The 17070-nt window shown below is 47.5% G+C and overlaps 1 protein-coding gene across 7 annotated transcripts in view; it reads left to right on the top strand.

Annotated features, from left to right (window-relative positions):
• AMPD2 (adenosine monophosphate deaminase 2) overlaps window positions 1-16254 on the top strand; it is a 285686-nt gene extending 269432 nt beyond the window's left edge. For all 7 annotated transcript variants that reach the window (XM_069756340.1, XM_069756336.1, XM_069756335.1 and 4 more), the window contains 2 exons: window positions 637-747; window positions 14844-16254. In XM_069756340.1, the coding sequence (XP_069612441.1) occupies window positions 637-747; window positions 14844-15098 (366 nt within the window). In that variant the 3' untranslated portion in view covers window positions 15099-16254. The remainder of the gene's footprint in view (window positions 1-636; window positions 748-14843) is intronic.
• Window positions 16255-17070: the final 816 nt, after the last annotated feature.

Raw genomic sequence — 17070 nt, 5'->3', positions numbered from 1 at the left:
GTCTATGGGTGAGCAAAAAAAAGAAATGGATCCCATAAGGATCAACTGTATAACAACCAGTTTCTTCAGATACATTACAAGACCCAACTGCTCTGGGTCTTGCAATTCTATAAAAACTGACATACAGATGAGAAAAAGTCTGTTTGTTTGTTTTTTATGAAAATCTAACTTTTTTTATGCACTCCTGTGAACTTTGCCTTTTTGTTATTTTTTCCCTCATAGTCTTTTTTTTAGAACACAATGTATTTTTCAGCTGTTTTCCTATACGCTTCTCTATAGGATGAGAAAACCTCATGAAGGCCTATAATCCTGATTTTGTCTTAGTTACGCCAGGCCAATGCTCTGAAAATTGGGTGGGGCTTAGCTGGGGTGTGTGGCCAAGCTCCCTGTAAATCGTCAAAGGCAGCAAAGAATCTGCCACAATAGTCTGACTAGGATACATGTAGGCAAGAGCACTACCAAGACTGGTGTGCAAAGCTCCTGCCGTGATGGATTGGGGTCTATGTCTAAAGAAAAACACCAGCAAAAAAGGGCTATTAATCATGTAGTTTAAGAGAAACTGCAGCAGAAAAACTAAAAGTTTTATTTTAGTTCTTTTTGTGTAAATGTTTTCTAATTTGTAGTCTGTTTTTTTAGGAGCCTTTAATGGAAGAATACAGCATTGCAACTCAAGTGTGGAAGCTGAGCTCTTGTGACATGTGTGAGCTCGCTAGAAACAGTGTCCTGATGAGCGGCTTTCCCCACAAGGTAACACCACCAAGTATCTGCACTAAATAATGACATGCCAAACTACAAGTACTAATCAATTTTAACATTTTTGATAAGGGTATGTGTCTTTTAGATGCAGGTGAAAACTCTGGACACTTCAAAAAAACTCTGGCAAATGGCTTTTTTGGTGCGTTTTCCTCGTTTTTTGTGGCTTCGCTGTTGACGTGTTTTTTTTAATTATTATTATTATTATTTCTATCTACAAAATAGTGAGCAAAAGCTGCTTGAAGAACGATCAGGTCACTTCTTTTAACCTTTTTGCGTCTTTACAAATATGAACCCGGAAAATATGTAAAGCAAGTAATTTTACATTGCTATGCGTAGGTTCATTCTTTTTGTAATTTATTGAGCGGTTTTTCAGGGAGACCCGCCTGAAAAAGATGTCGTGCACATACCCTTAAAGCATGGCTGCAAACCCGTGTCATAATTCCGGAATCCATAGGCCTTGATTGACGATAGCAGTAAATGTCATAAATATAAGATTTGTGCCAATCTATTTTTCCTCAGGTGAACAGTTTCGTCCTTTGTAGCACAATATAGCGCATAATAGTACTTTATTGGAAAACGTTCTTGAGACGTGGTCAGTTGAATATAGACTCCAGGTTTCCCTGATCAACAAGACCAAATTCGACACTTATGGGCCTGTCACGTTTGAGTCAGCAGCCCTGTGGCTAGTCCGTGCATCGCAGACCGTATTCGGACCACCCGGACCTCTGACTGAGGCCTAATAGGTGTAAATGGCCTGGGGATTTTTTATTGTGAGGTAGGTGCTGGAGACTCATCTGGAAAATTGTCCTTTGTGCCTTTGAAACAATACCTGCCCCAAGAATTAATTCAAAATAACTGCATTTATATAGATCATCGTAAGAAAAAAGATAGCAAAAAAGATCTTAGTCTCGAAAAGAATGGCAGGCTTGGCGGTATGAAAGACTGATCACGTAAATAACCAGAAACTAGCAAACAAAAGTACAGCTGGTAACATATAAGTAAGATCTATATGGGAAAAGATAATAATAAAAAGCTTGAATGCAGAAGCATAGTATAATGTTCTGAAAATGACCACAAGATGGCAGTGTCTACTGAATATTCAAAAAGGCATGGAAAACAGGATTTTTTGGTTGCTTGCCATAAAATCTGTTTCTCGGAGCCTTCATTGGACACAGGAACCATGGGGTGTATGCTGCTGCCACTAGGAGGCTGACACTATGCACAAAAAAAGTTAGCTCCTCGTCTGCAGTGTACACCCCACCAACTGGCAATCTGAACCTCAGTTAGTGAGAAAGCAGTAGGAGAAAAACGGTAAGGTTGAAAGAACATAACCACAACTATAAAAACTGTAAGCATGAGAAACAGTCATAGAACACAGAACAACAGAAACTAAACAAAATGGGAGGGCGCTGTGTCCCCAAATAAAGGCTCCAAGAAACAGATTTTACGGTAAGCAACAAAAAAAATCCTGTTTTCTCTATCGCCTCATTGGAGGACACAGGAACCATGGGACGTCCCAAAGCAATCCCTGGGGAGGGAGAAAAAAAACAGACTTCCATCAGGTCAGAGGACTCACCACTGCCGCCTGCAAGATCCTTCTGCCTAGGCTGGCATCTGCCGAAGCGTAGGTATGGACCTTGTAAAATTTGGCGAACTTGTGGATGGAAGACCAGGTTGCCGCTTTGCAAAGCTGTAGGGCGGAAGCCCTGTGGTGCACCGCCCAGGATGCGCCGACTCCCCTTAATACCAGGAGGGGGCACTCTGTTCTTGATCCGGTAAGCCTCCAAAATGGCCGTTCTGATCCAGCGAGCAATAGTCGCCTTGGAAGCCGGTAGGCCTCTACGCGTGCCATCAGGAATGACGAAAAGGGAATCCGACTTCCGGAAAGAGGCTACTCTAGTCAGGTAGATCCTCACCGCCCTGACGAGGTCCAGCTTGTTCAACGATCGCTCCAGAGAATGAGTCAGAGCTGGACAAAAGGAAGGTAGGATGATGTCCTCGTTGAGGTGGAAGTTGGATACCACCTTCGGAAGAAAGGAAGGCGGAGGCCTCAGGAACACCTTGTCCAGATGAATAACCAGGAAAGGAGGTCGACAAGACAGGGCTGCCAACTCTGAAACACGCCGGATAGAAGTGATGGCCACAAGAAAAGCCACCTTCCAAGAAAGAAATGGCAGGGAAACCTCCCTGAGAGGCTCAAAGGGGGGACCCATCAGAACCTCCAGAACAAGATTAAGTTATCAAGAATCCACAGGAGCCCTGTACGGAGGGACAGCATGGGCTACTCCTTGAAGGAAGGTCTTGACCTGTGGCCGAGAAGATAGCGTCTTCTGGAAGATGATGGAGAGCTCTGTAACCTGGCCCTTTGAGGGAACTAAGTCCAAGGCCCGCATCCAGTTCTGCCTGAAGGAAGGCCAAAATGGAAGGAAGAGAAAAGGACATAGGTGGAACGAGGTTGGACTCGCACCAACGGAAGTAAGCCTTCCAGGTACGATGGTAGATCCTGGAAGACGAAGGCTTCCTAGCCTGGATCATAGTATGAATCACCCGACCCGAAAGGCCAGACGCTCTTAGAACTGCTGTCTCAACAGCCACGCCGTCAAACTGAGCGACCGAGAATTCGGGTGGCAGATCGGACCCTGAGACAGCAGATCGGGTCTGTCTGGAAGCCACCAGGGGGCGTCCGCGAGAGGGTTGACGCTCGCCGCAAACCAAGATCTCCTGGGCCAATCTGAAGCGATCAGAATGACCGGCACCCCTTCCGCCTTGATCTTTTTCAACAGCTTGGGAAGTACAAACTGCGACCAAGGAATGGCCAGGGCGTCGAGGAAGTCGGCGGCCCAATTGTCCATGCCGGGGATATGCACCGCGGATATCACCGGAACCGTTGCCTCTGCCGAAAGGAGGATCTTGGCTACTTCGGCCAAGGCCAGAGAACTCCGAGTCCCCCCGGGTGGTTGATATATGCCACTGCTGTGGCATTTTCCGTCTGGATTCGAATTGGCAGACCCCTGAGAATCCTTTCCCAGTGAAGAAGGGACAGAAAGATGGCCCGAATCTCGAGGACATTGATCGGCAGAGATGACTCCTGCGCCGACCAACGACCCTGAACAGTCAGGTGGTGAAACACAGCACCCCAGCTGAGAAGGCTGGCGTCCATCGTCACCACCTGCCAGTGAACTGGAAGGAAGGACCTGCCCTTGGAGATGAGAGGTGAAGTCAGCCACCAGTTGAGGGACCGTTTGACCCGGGGTGAAAGCCGAATCGGGCGATCCAGAGAAAGGACAGACCTGTCCCACTGTGAGAGAATAGCCTGCTGTAGGTGTCTTGAGTGAAATTGGGCAAAGGGAATCGCTTCCAATGTAGCAACCATCCTTCCCAGAACCTTCATGGCCGATCGGAAGGAGGGAAGTCGAGGGCCCTGGAGCAAGCAAACTTCCCGACAAAGGATGGATCTCTTGTCTTCAGGAAGGAAGACTCTGGTCTGACGAGTGTCGAAGAGCATGCCCATAAATACGAGGCACTGAGAAGGAATAAGGCAGGACTTCTACCGGTTGAGAAGCCACCCGAAACGGGCTAGGGTGTCGAGGACGATGGACAGACTTTCGTGAGCCTGAGAAAAGGACGGAGCCTTGATGAGGATGTCGTCGAGGTACGGAAAAAGAACCATGCCTCTGACCCTCAAGATTGCTATCAGCGCTGCCATGATCTTCGTGAAAACCCTGGGGGTGGTTGCAAGACCGAATGGCAGAGCGACAAACTGAAAATGCTCCTGATGTACTGCAAAACGCAGGAATCTGTGATGTCCCGGGAAGATAGGGACATTGAGGTAGGCGTCCTGGATGTCTATGGAGCACAGGAATTCCTGAGCCTCCATGGAAGCAATTACTGAACGAAGGGATTCCATCCTGAAGTCTCAGACGAACCCTCTTGTTCAGCAATTTTAGATCCAGAATGGGACGAATCTTGCCGTCTTTTTTCGGTACCACAAAAAGATTCGAATAGAAACCTGGGAACCGTTCTTTTTCTGGGACAGGAGCGATTATCCTGGCTTTGAGGAGGGAAGCAATGGCTGCAAAGAAACGCGGAACTAGAGCGGGATCTCTTGGAGGTCGGGATTCAAAGAAATGATCCCGAGGACGTGAAATGAACTCTATTTTGTATCCTGAGGATACAACTTCTCTGACCCATGCATCCTCTACTGAGGAGATCCAGACGTCCCTGAAAAAGAGGAGACGGCCACCCAGCCTGGGAAGAGGGCTGGGGTCTAGTCGAGAGTCATGCCGAGGTGGATCTTCCAGTCCTAGACCTGGAGGATCTACCCTGGGAGAAGCGGGAATGCCAGGAAGGGGTGGGTCTGAAGGATACCTTCTTCTCTTGACATGCCTGTGGCCTCTGCTGTTAGGAAAAAGAATCAGACACCGCTAAACGACAAAAGGGCTGAAAAGACCGAAATTGCCGCTTAGGTGGAGGTCGGCGAGGTTGGGACTGGGGGAGAAGGGAGCTTGTGCGCCCGGTGGCGTCCTTAATAATTTGGTCCAGTTTGGAACCGAAAAGACGTGATCCTTGAAAAGGCAGGCTGGTAAGGGACTTTTTCGAAGACAGATCTGCCTGCCAGGCCTTGAGCCAAACGGTGCAACGGATTTGCAACAACATTACTGGACGCCTGAGCAGCACAAGACGTGGCATCCAGGGAAGCGGAAACCAAATATTCCCCAGCGTGAGAAATCTGGGTGGCGAGTTCCGCCAGCTGTTCTGGTGGAGCTCCGGTCAGGATGCCCAGACGGAGTTGTTTGGCCCATTCGGATATAGACTTCGCAACCCAGGTTGAAGCAAAGGTCAGACATAGGGTAGACGCGGCCGCTTCGAAGGCTGACTTTGCAAAGGATTCTATGATTCTATTGTTGGAATCTTTCAGAGATGCTTTGCCAGACAGCGGGAGGACTGTGTTGGTGGATAGTCTAAAAACTGGTGGGTCCACAGAGGGAGAGGAAGTCCAGTTGGCGATGAGATCCGGAGAAAAAGGATATAAGACGCCAAGGCGCTTTCCTATTTGAAAGCTTCTGGTCGGATTCTCTCTATGTCCAGGAGCTCATCAAATTCAGGATGAGGAGCGAAAACTTTTGGGGGTGATTTAGACCATTTAAACTAAATTGCCTGATCTGCGGGTTCCATAGAGGAATCTTTGATGCCACAGGTCTGATTGATCGCTCCAATGAAACTCTGAACCGTATCCCTCATGCTAGCGATTGGGTTCGAGTCCAGCTCCAAATTATTCTCTGAAGGCGCATCAGAAAACGCTTCGCCTGACTTAGGGGAGGAGGACCGGGGGGAAGCCGACCGCAGAGAAGGACCGTGGGGCGAGATGGAACGGAAAGAGGACTCAGACCTGCTGTTAGGCACCAAGAAGGAGAGAGTGGACCCACTAGACCGTGACGACGATCCCCTCACGGGCGAGCTGACCAGATAGACCTCCCCCTATACAGGGAGAGTTAGGGGCAGGACCGCGAAGGACTATCGCCACGGAAGCTGGAGGGAACTAGAAGGGACGGAGAGTTAGGACCGAAAGGAGTAAACGGGAAACTAAGACTGGTAGGATAGGACAGACGGAATACCACAGGAAGACTGGACTGAGAAACGCAGGGACCGCTAGGACACTGGGACAGCGGAGGAACTAAGGCTGAAGAGGCACAGGAATGGCGAGGGTACAATAACAGAGAAGCGACGGGGACCGCCGGAACACAGGAACCTGCAGAGAGGCTGGGACTGCGGGAACACAAGAACTGCAGGAGTGAGAGAACAGAGAGGTTCTGCGGAGACAAAACATGACACAGGATCAGGGAACGGAAGAAGCACAAAACACGTGCGGCCTAGAGCACTCAGAAGAAACAAGTGAACATCAGGCACAGGGGTGAGATACAGCGAGGAAGAAAAAGGGACGCTGCGCCTTACTTCCGGGTGACGGGAATCCTCAAGAATGATAGAGAGGACTGACCAGAGAAAGACAGCAGAGGTTACAGGCACGTGCGCACAGAAGAGAATCTGACGTGCGCGCCTGACGGCCAGCAGAGGTCGGGAGCGAGCGCTGATGAGAGGAAGCTGCAGGAGGGCCGCGCCGGGACGACGAGACCAGGTAAGTATGAGCGGCTGCAGGAGGCGGCAGAGGTGGCGGCATAACAGTACCCCCGTCTTTACCTCCCCTCTTCCTAAGGCTACAGAGAAATCTGGTCAAAATTCGAGGAGCCTAAATATTCTCTCGGGGCTCCCAGGACCAAAACCCTTCCAGTCAACCAAAAACAAAGTTTTACCCTTGCGTCTTTTCATGGCAAGAATGTCCCTAACCTCAAAGATATCATCAGCAGAAACAGGCGAAGGAGAACAAAGAGAAGAAGCAGGAAACTGATTAAACACTGCAGGTTTGAGGAGAGACACATGAAAAGAGTTAGAAATACGAAGAGAAGCAGGTAATTTGAGTTTATAAGAAACATCATTAATGCGAGTCAGAACTTGGTAAGGACCGATGTAACGGGGACCCAGTTTATGAGAAGGGATTTTAAGGCGAATAAATATAGAAGAAACCCAGACTTTGTCCCCAGGATGAAATATGGGAGAATCAAGACGCCTTTTATCGGCATGTCTTTTCATCCTAGATTGAGCTAATTCTAGAGTGGATTTAGTGTCCTGCCAGACCCTGGAGAACTCTCTAGACAGAAGATCAGCCACTGGTACAGCCGAGACAGGAGGAACCTGTAGAGGAAGGCCAGGATGTTGACCAAATACAATTATAAATGGTGACTTGCTAGAAGATTCGCTGGGATGGTTATTATAGGAGAATTCGGCCCATGGGAGTAAATCCAACCAGTCATTCTGATAGGCATTAGTGAAATGACGAAGATAGGTCATCAACGTTTGATTTGTACGTTCCACATGGCCTTTGGATTGTGGATGGTAGGCTGAGGAGAAGTCGAGCAAGATATTCATGGACTTGCAGAGGGATCTCCAAAATCGGGCAACGAACTGAACTCCACAATTGGAGACAATATGTAGAGGAAGACCATGAAGACGAAAAACATGATGAACAAAAATCTTAGCCAATTCAGGAGTGGAGGGTAGACCAGAGAGAGCGATGAAATGAGCCATTTTAGTAAAGCGATCCATGACCACGAAGATAACGGAGCAACCAGAGGAACTAGGCAAGTCCGTAATAAAATCCATAGATAGATGTTGCCACGGAGAAGAAGGCACCGGCAGAGGGTGTAGAAGTCCGGAAGGCAATTGTCTGGGAATCTTATTCCTGGCACAAGATGGACAAGAGACGACAAAACCCCGGACGTCTTTAGACAGGGTAGGCCACCAGTAGTACCGAGAAATCAAACGGAAGGTCTTCTTAAAACCAACATGTCCAGCCAGTTTGGAAGCATGACCCCAAAATAAGACGCATCTCCTGTTCTCCTCGGTGACGAAAGTTTTACCAGGAGGCAAAGATGAGAATGAGACCGGAGCGACTGTGATGATTCTGGCAGGATCGATGATGTGCGCGGGCCTCTCCTCAATATCCTCCGAAAGAAACGACCTGGACAGAGCATCGGCTCTGGAGTTTTTATTGCCAGGTAGAAAACGAAGTTCAAAATCGAACCGGAGGAAGAACAAGGCCCACCTGGCCTGTCGCGGATTCAGTCTTTGCGCAGAATGAATGTAAGCCAGATTCTTGTGATCCGTGTAGATCACAAAGCGATGTAAGGCTCCCTCCAAGAGATATTGCCACTCCTCCAGTGCCAATTTAATGGCCAATAGCTCCTTATCTCCGATGGAATAATTCCTTTCTGGAGGAGAAAAAATCTTGGAAAAGAAACCACAAGGCACAAGGTGACCAGAAGAAGATCTTTGAGAGAGAACAGCTCCGGCACCGACGGCAGAAGCATCAACTTCAAGGACTAAGGGTTTGCTGGCAACTGGACGTTGAAGAATTGGCGTGGAGGCAAAGGCTTGCTTGAGAGATTGGAATGCCTCTTCGGCCTCAGAGGACCAAAGGTGAGGGTTGGCACCCTTACGAATCATGGAGGAGATGGGAGCCGATAAGGAGGAGAAGTGAGGGATAAACTGTCGATAGAAAGCGTTGAATAGCCTTAACTCCATGAGGACGAGACCAGTTTAGCACAGCGGAGACCTTCTCTGGATCCATACGCAGACCGGCATCGGAAATTATAAAACCCAGGAATCGTAGAGATGACTGCTCAAAGATGCACTTCTCAAGTTTTGCATAGAGCCGATTCTCTCTCAGACGCAGAAGTACTTGCCGAACATCCCTCCTGTGGGCAGACAGATCTGGTGAAAACACGAGAATATCGTCCAGGTACACCACTACACAGGTGTAAAGAAGATCCCGAAAAACGTCATTCACCAACTCCTGGAAGACTGCGGGAGCGTTGCATAAGCCAAAGGGCATAACCAAATATTCATAATGACCATCCCTGGTGTTGAACGCAGTCTTCCACTTGTCCCCGGAGCGAATACGGACCAAATTATAGGCCCCTCGAAGATCTAGTTTGGTGAAAATTCGTGCCCCACGCAAACGATCAAAGAGTTCTGGAATTAAAGGAAGTGGGTACTTGTTTTTGATCGTGATGGAATTGAGGCCCCGGTAGTCTATGCATGGACGAAGAGAACCATCCTTCTTCTCAACAAAAAAAACCCAGCTCCTGCTGGTGAAGAAGACTTTCGGATAAAGCCTCTGGCCAGATTCTCCTGAATGTACTCGGTCATGGCTTGAGTCTCACAAGGCGATAGAGGATGAATACGACCTCTAGGGGGAGCAGAACCAGGAACCAAATCAATCGGACAGTCGTAAGAGCGATGCGGTGGTAGAGTCTCTGCCTCCTTCTTATTAAACACATCCGAAAAAGAACGATAAGCCGACGGAAGATCCACAGATTCCGGAAAGGTGTAAGAGACATCAGTAGGCTTGATGGTGAGCAGGCACCTATTCTGACAAGACTGTCCCCAACGTAGAATGTCACCTGTACGCCAGTACACGGTGGGCTCGTGATTTCTTAGCCAGGGAAGACCCAGAAGAAAAGAATGAGACAACGAGGGTAAGACAAAGAAAACCAATTTCTCACGGTGTAGAGCTCCTATCTGAAGTTCAACCTCCTCCTCCGTAACTAAGTTGACGGTCTCCCGCAAAAGCTGACAGTCGACAGAAGCTATATGTCTAGGAGTCTCCAAGGGTCCAACAGGTATCCCAAGTCTGTTTACAACTTCAAGTTGAACAAAATTTCCAGCAGCTCCAGAATCAACATAAGCGTCAAGAGAAAAACAGCGGGAACCCAAATGTAAAATAACGGACAGAATCAGGGGGGGGAGAGGATTCATCATTACCTAGGAAGACCTCTCTTACCTGTCCTAGGCGGAGGCGTTTCCCAGCTTCAGAGGACAGGAACGTAGAAGATGTGAGGCACTGCCACAATAAAAACAAAGACCCTGTGCGAGTCTTTCCTTGCGGCGTTGCTCAGCAGACTTGAGGCGATCAACCTGCATGGGTTCAGGCGAAGGTGTGGAAGCAACCGGAGTGGCAGAGGAGAAAGAAGGTCCTCGAGTAGGAGTAGGCAGACGAAGAGGTCTCCTGTCTCTGACAACCTCGCGAGAGCGCTCTTGAAAATGCAAATCTATGCATATAGCCAGAGAAATTAGATCATCCAAAGAAGTGGGAGTATCTCGACCCTCCAACTCATCCTTTATCCGAGGGGACAACCCTCGCCAGAACGCACCAACCAAAGCCTCGTTGTTCCAACCTAGATCTGAGGACAGTGTCCGGAAACGGATGGCATACTGGGCTACGGAAAGAGTACCCTGGTGAAGGTTGAAGAGGGACTCTGTGGTTGAGACCGGACGACTGGGCTCATCAAATACCTTGCGAAAAGTATCCAAAAAGGAGACGAGTTGAGTAACCTGCGGATCGTCACATTCCCAGAGAGGATTAACCCACGCCAGAGCCTCGCCCTCCAAATGGGAAACAATAAAAGCTACCTTAGCTCGGTCAGTGGGATAGAGGAGCGGAGATAATTCAAAATGCAGTAGACATTGATTAGGAAATCTGCGGCAAGACTTTGGATCCCCTCCAAACTGAGGAGGCCTAGCCAAACGAGGCGAAGGTTGGGGAGCGGAGGCCAGAACTGGAACAGCGGCAGCATTTTGAAGAGAAAGAAGCCGATCGTCCACTGAGGCCATAAAACTGAAAATATGAGACTGAGTGTCTCGTTGTTGACCTAGCTCCTGCTGAAGCGCTGCCAACTGCGAAGCATTACCTGGATCAGAGGACTGTAAAGCCGCAAGACGAGACTCCATGTTCTTAAGGAAAGACATGATCCTGGTCTGGTTTTCACGTAAGAAGAGTAACTCCTGCTGTGTAGCGGTGACACCAGCAGGGTCCATGGCCTGATGTTACTGTTAGGTACCAAGAAGGAGAGAGACTGTTAGGTACCAAGAAGGATAGAGTGGACCCACTAGACCGTGATGACGATCCCCTCACGGGCGAGCTGACCAGATAGACCTCCCCCTATACAGGGAGAGTTAGGGGCAGGACCGCGAAGGACTATCGCCACGGAAGCTGGAGGGACCTAGAAGGGACGGAGAGTTAGGACCGAAAGGAGTAAACGGGAAACTAAGACTGGTAGGATAGGACAGACGGAATACCACAGGAAGACGGGACTGAGAAACGCAGGGACCGCTAGGACACTGGGACAGCGGAGGAACTAAGGCTGAAGAGGCACAGGAATGGCGAGGGTACAATAACAGAGAAGCGACGGGGACTGCCGGAACACAGGAACCTGCAGAGAGGCTGGGACTGCGGGAACACAAGAACTGCAGGAGTGAGAGTACCGAGAGGTTCTGCGGAGACAAAACCGGACACAGGATCAGGGAACGGAAGAAGCACAAAACACACGTGCAGCCTAGAGCACTCAGAAGAAACAAGTGAACATCAGGCACAGGGGTGAGATACAGCGAGGAAGAAAAAGGGACGCTGTGCCTTACTTCCGGGTGACGGGAATCCTCCAGAATGATAGAGAGGACTGACCAGAGAAAGACAGCAGAGGTTACAGGCGCGTGCGCACAGAAGAGAATCTGACGTGCACGCGCGCCTGACGGCCAGCAGAGGTCGGGAGCGAGCGCTGATGAGAGGAAGCTGCAGGAGAGCCGCGCCGGGACGCCAAGACCAGGTAAGTATGAGCGGCTGCAGGAGGCTGCAGAGGCGGCGGCATAACACCTGCGTTCCTGTCTGGATCTTTTGCGGCCTATGTTGGAAGTCTGGGACGGAGCTTCCTGCGACCCACTGGCTACTGCGGAAGTCTGCAAGGGAAACCCATGTTAGATCCGCTACCGATTGTGACAGAGAGGAAGCCCAGCCTGGGGTGGAGGCTTCGCTCTCAAGCGGAGCAGCAGGGGGAACCTGGGCGGTGGGCATAATGGGGTTGCTGCAGGCTTGACAGAGGGTAGAGGACTGACCTGAGGAAAGTTTGCAAGATGAACACACAAAGTGTTTGACTAAAGTAGAGGAAGTAGAGGAAGAAGTAGGAGGACGAGAGCGACCTGCCTTAGATTCAGACGAGCCCCTGAGGAATGCCAGAAGGTTAGGGGACAGGAAGGTAGAGGAGTGTCAGTCTGCAATGCAGAGCTACTCACGGCAGGCGAAGCCAGAACCCGGGGCCTAAATTAAAAGCCAGCGACCGCCGGAGAGGGCCGCGGCACCGGAAAACGTGCGGCTGCCGGGAAAAGCGGCGCAGCTGGCTGCAAGGCCACCGCGCTGGGACAGAAACAGTGCGGCCGCAGGAAAAGCCTGTAAGGCCGCTGCGCTGGGCTCAGAGAACGGTGTGGCCGTCAGAAAGGAGATAGTGCGGCTGTCAAAAGGCCGCTGCGCGAACGGAGTGATGACCCCCTCCCCATGTGTCCGCCGATTGTCCATAGCCCGCACTCCTGCCTGCGGTCAAAAAGGAGGGAAAACGCAGACCAGGCCAAAAGGCAGCCTGGATAACCTCTGCGCCCCCCTGCGAAATAGGAATCCCAAGTGACCTCCCATTGACTACCCCGGATTTGAGGAGGGACTCAAAGGTACCTGAGGTAGATTAAATACTCACCTAAAACATCCCACACCGTCCGTTACTAATCTCAAACCGGGGAAGGTATCAGACATCCAGGGAGCTGGTGATGGACGTCCTCGTCTCCGCAACCGATAGGCTCTGGTGGGCGAGTGGGTGGGGGATGGAGCTAGGACCGGTCTTCTAAGCACGCTTGTGTGCTAGGGTCTTGGTCCTGCTGTTGGATCTATGAGGATACAGGGTGGCAGTACACGCCGTACTCATAGTCCGTATTGTGGGATTACAGGTGTGACTGTTCACCCTGTATCCCTCCGGAAAACCTGAAAGAAAACTACGCACATTGAGGTAGATAAGGGTCTAATGAAAGACCTGTGTCCACCTCCTACTGACACTAAGCTAAACTGGGGTTCAGATTGCCAGTTGGTGGGGGTGTACACTGCAGAGGAGGAGCTAACTTTTTTTGTGCATAGTGTCAGCCTCCTAGTGGCAGCAGCATACACCCCATGGTTCCTGTATCCCCCAATGAGGCGATAGAGAAAAGAATATATATCACTGATGGTGCAAAAACATATATAATCAAAGAAATATACATACAACCAATGAGCGAAGGCAAGATTAACAACTGTAGATATATAGATAATTTATAGAATGAGGTACACTCATGCTCATTGATATTGCCACACTAAGAATGAAGTGGAATTGTAGAAGTCACAGGATGGATAAACATATTACTGATATATATGCAAATGAAGAAAAAATGGAACCAACATTTTCAAAACCACTCAATGTATTCAGTATGGAGTATGAGAGCCACATGCAGAAATACACGGCTTGGCTCCTATAAATTAGATAATAGTAGTGTAAGGAATGTTCTGCCACGCTGAATGCACTTGAGCGCAAACATCATCTAGATCCGCTGATGGCAGCTGCACATCCAGTGCGGTTTTTGCTGCATTTGCTGTAAAATCGCATAGTTTTTGCCATGATCTTTGAAAGCCGTGAGAAAAAGGTGCAGCACTAACACAATTCCAGCAGGGAAAACACCATGGCTAGAACATGTGAGTGAAGCTTTGCTGATATAGCTGCTTAGCTCGTCAGGAGAGGCATCGTCTTAGCATTGCAGTGTAGAGCTGGATGCCTTCTGCAAGGAAAATAAGTAAGGACTTTATTGTCTAAAGCCAGCCAGGAAAGGTGACCAATTCTGGCAGGGTCACAATGCCTGCCAATCTCATATGTAGTCTTAACTGGAGGGCATTCTCTCACCCACTAGAAGGGGAACTGCTTGGGGAAAGTGGCTGTCAATTCCGGGTCACAGAAGGGAATTCTGTGCATAGTAGCACCCTCTCTGATGTCTACAATGGTCTTTGTGAGACAACCCCTATAAGCCCTACTCCAACTAAGGCCTCATTCATCCTCTAACCAAACCTTCAGAACTGTCTGGACTTATATTTGTTATCTGTGTGACTTGGAACTTGTGTGGAGGATTTTCTATTATTAGGATTAGGGTGTGTTTCTATAGGATGTACATCCTTTGAAATACAATGTCCACAGCATACATTGACATGCTTGGATATCAATTTCTCATTATTGGTCAGTTTAGTATGTGATTTTTCTGTGCAGCATGTGATGGTGATTTTATCCATCTGGAAAATCTAGATGAAAAATCTATGTATACGCCCGCAGGAATATGTGTAGGGACACTCATGCACACAATATTACCCTTACTTCTCTTAAGCTGTTAGGACTTCGTAAGTTGTTTTTTTTTTCTGAAGCCCTCCCAAACATTTTCAACTCATTCACCTGCCCTATCTGTAGCAGGGATTCTGCAGATGCAATGCCCAGTGTATTTTTCTAGGACATTTTTTTTATCCATATGTGATGAATGTGAGCTATGTAGATTTCTTTAATGAAGGACGGCCTTTCTCCATTTATTTCACCACTAAATAGAAATAACATGAATTATTTGCTTTCTAATGTTACATTATGTCATGACAGGTAAAAAGTTATTGGCTGGGGCCTAATTATCTGCACGAAGGTCCAGACGCAAATGATATTCGCAGAACAAATGTGCCTGACATACGGGTTGGATATAGATATGAGACGCTGAGTGAAGAATTGATGCTGATCACACAGGCTCTGCAAAGTGAAGAGTTGGACACCATCCCTGAAGAGATGCTGTGTATGGGAGATGGACAGAACAGGAATCCTAAAGACACTGGAAGCATGGGAGAGGAGAAGAGGAAGCCTTAACAGGACAGAGGAGACTGGAGGGGGAAGGGGCACAGTGCATTGGGTTCACCATATGAAAGAGATGACAGAGTGCATGGGGTTCATTATAAGAAAGATCGAGAAATGTCAACGAGAAAAAATGCCTTAAATAAAAACACCAAAAAAAAGAAAAAGCCAGATCATTATTAGGAAAACGTGAAGCTGCTCAGATTGTTGATAACGAAAGCAGATGATGGGTTACATGAGATGCTAGGACAAGGGTGATACTGTTATAATGTGCATCATTGTGCAGTAAATGGGGCTCGGCTTCTCATGAATCTCCTGCACAACAATAAAACCCATGATGGTGAGAAAGGGTAAGGGAAAAAGGCATGAGGTAAATGCTGTACTCTGAAGTGTGGAGCAGCCAATATACCCAGATCATGGGGAAAAATCTTAGGAAGAAGGAAACTAATGCATTCAAAATGTATGCTACATACCACAAAGTCCCAATGAATTGCCATCGACATTGTATATACTGTGTGTCCATGATTTCAATGGCGGTACAGCCACTTTCTACTAAAGGTATATTTTTCTTACAGGTGAGAGTGCATGCTGAGAGTTGCATTGATAGTGAAGTAAGAGAATTTTGTGAATGTGGCAGGCGGGACATAGTTCTCTGTGCTAGAAGCCATTGCTGTATTTATTTTCGTGTATTTTGGTAGTCCGCTGCCTGTTCAGTGACACTGGACTTGGAAGAGAAACATTAATACAAAAATGACTGAGAAGAAATAGACTGTCTGATGTTCATCTGTTTCATATTAGCTTGCGGTTTGGATTCCATTAGATTAAGGTTAGAACAGCACACCAGCATTTTTTAGGCTAAATTGACATCTTATCCACTCTTATATAGAGGTTTCTGTTCTTTGCCTTTAGATTTGACATTTTGGGACCAATATCAAAACATTGTTTGATGATAATAATCAGAGAAATAAATGATAAAAACTGACAACAGAATATAACTTGTGACCTTGTATGTGTTTGTGGTTGTGTCACTGTATTGTACTACTGTGCATCCTGCATGCTCAGAAGCTAATGTTTGTCCGTTGTTATCACCTATTACATTTACATTTCATCTCACGTTTGGTTAGATAAATAGTGGAATATGCATGAAAATAAAACATTTGTTCATTCAGTGTATCTGGTGTATTTATTTACAACCATAATTATGTTTCTTTATAAAAAATGTGTGTCTCAATACAACTAGCAACCTTTATAGACTATTCCTACATACACTTGAGATCTTTATTTACGGCCATTGGGTCATAAAGTAAAAATAGTTTATCTTTTCCATTATGCAAGCTGTTGTACATGCACATCATGGTGAAGTGTTACTTACCATACCTCGTTGTACATGTACAGCACGAGGATGGAACAGGCACAAGAGCTGTGCGAGGATGGAACAGGCACAAGAGCTGTGCGAGTGCCATCCACAGAGGCAGCGGACTGTCACATACAGCTGGGTTCCCACTGCAACAGCCAGGATGCTTTGTGTGAAACAACTGTTTAACCCCTTCACCGTGAAGCCTTTTATCACATCCCTGACCAGGCCAAATTTTACAATTCTGACCAGTGTCAATTTATGTGGTAATAACTCTGGAATGCTTCAATGGATCCCACAGATTGTGAGAATTTTTCTCGTGACATATTGAACTTCACGATAGTGATACAATTTGTTAGATATGACTTGCTTGTTTTTGCGAAAATATTAGAAATTTGGCAAAAATTTGGAAAATTTATCAATCTTCAAAGTTTTAATTATTATGCCCTTAGATCAGAGTTATGTCACGCAAAATAGTTAATAACATTTCCAACTTGACTACTTTACATCAGCACAAATTTTTGTACTATACCGGTAATTTTTTATTAGGAAGTTAAGGGTTAAAAGTTGACCAGCGATTTTCTCATTTTTCCTTCAAAATTTACAAAACCATTTTTGTTAGGGACTACATCA

Source organism: Ranitomeya imitator, chromosome 3 (genome assembly GCF_032444005.1).
Source record: "Ranitomeya imitator isolate aRanImi1 chromosome 3, aRanImi1.pri, whole genome shotgun sequence".
Classification (NCBI taxonomy): domain Eukaryota; kingdom Metazoa; phylum Chordata; class Amphibia; order Anura; family Dendrobatidae; genus Ranitomeya; species Ranitomeya imitator.
The sequence above is the reverse complement of the archived record's forward strand: the minus strand, read 5'-3'. Positions and strand labels throughout refer to the sequence as shown.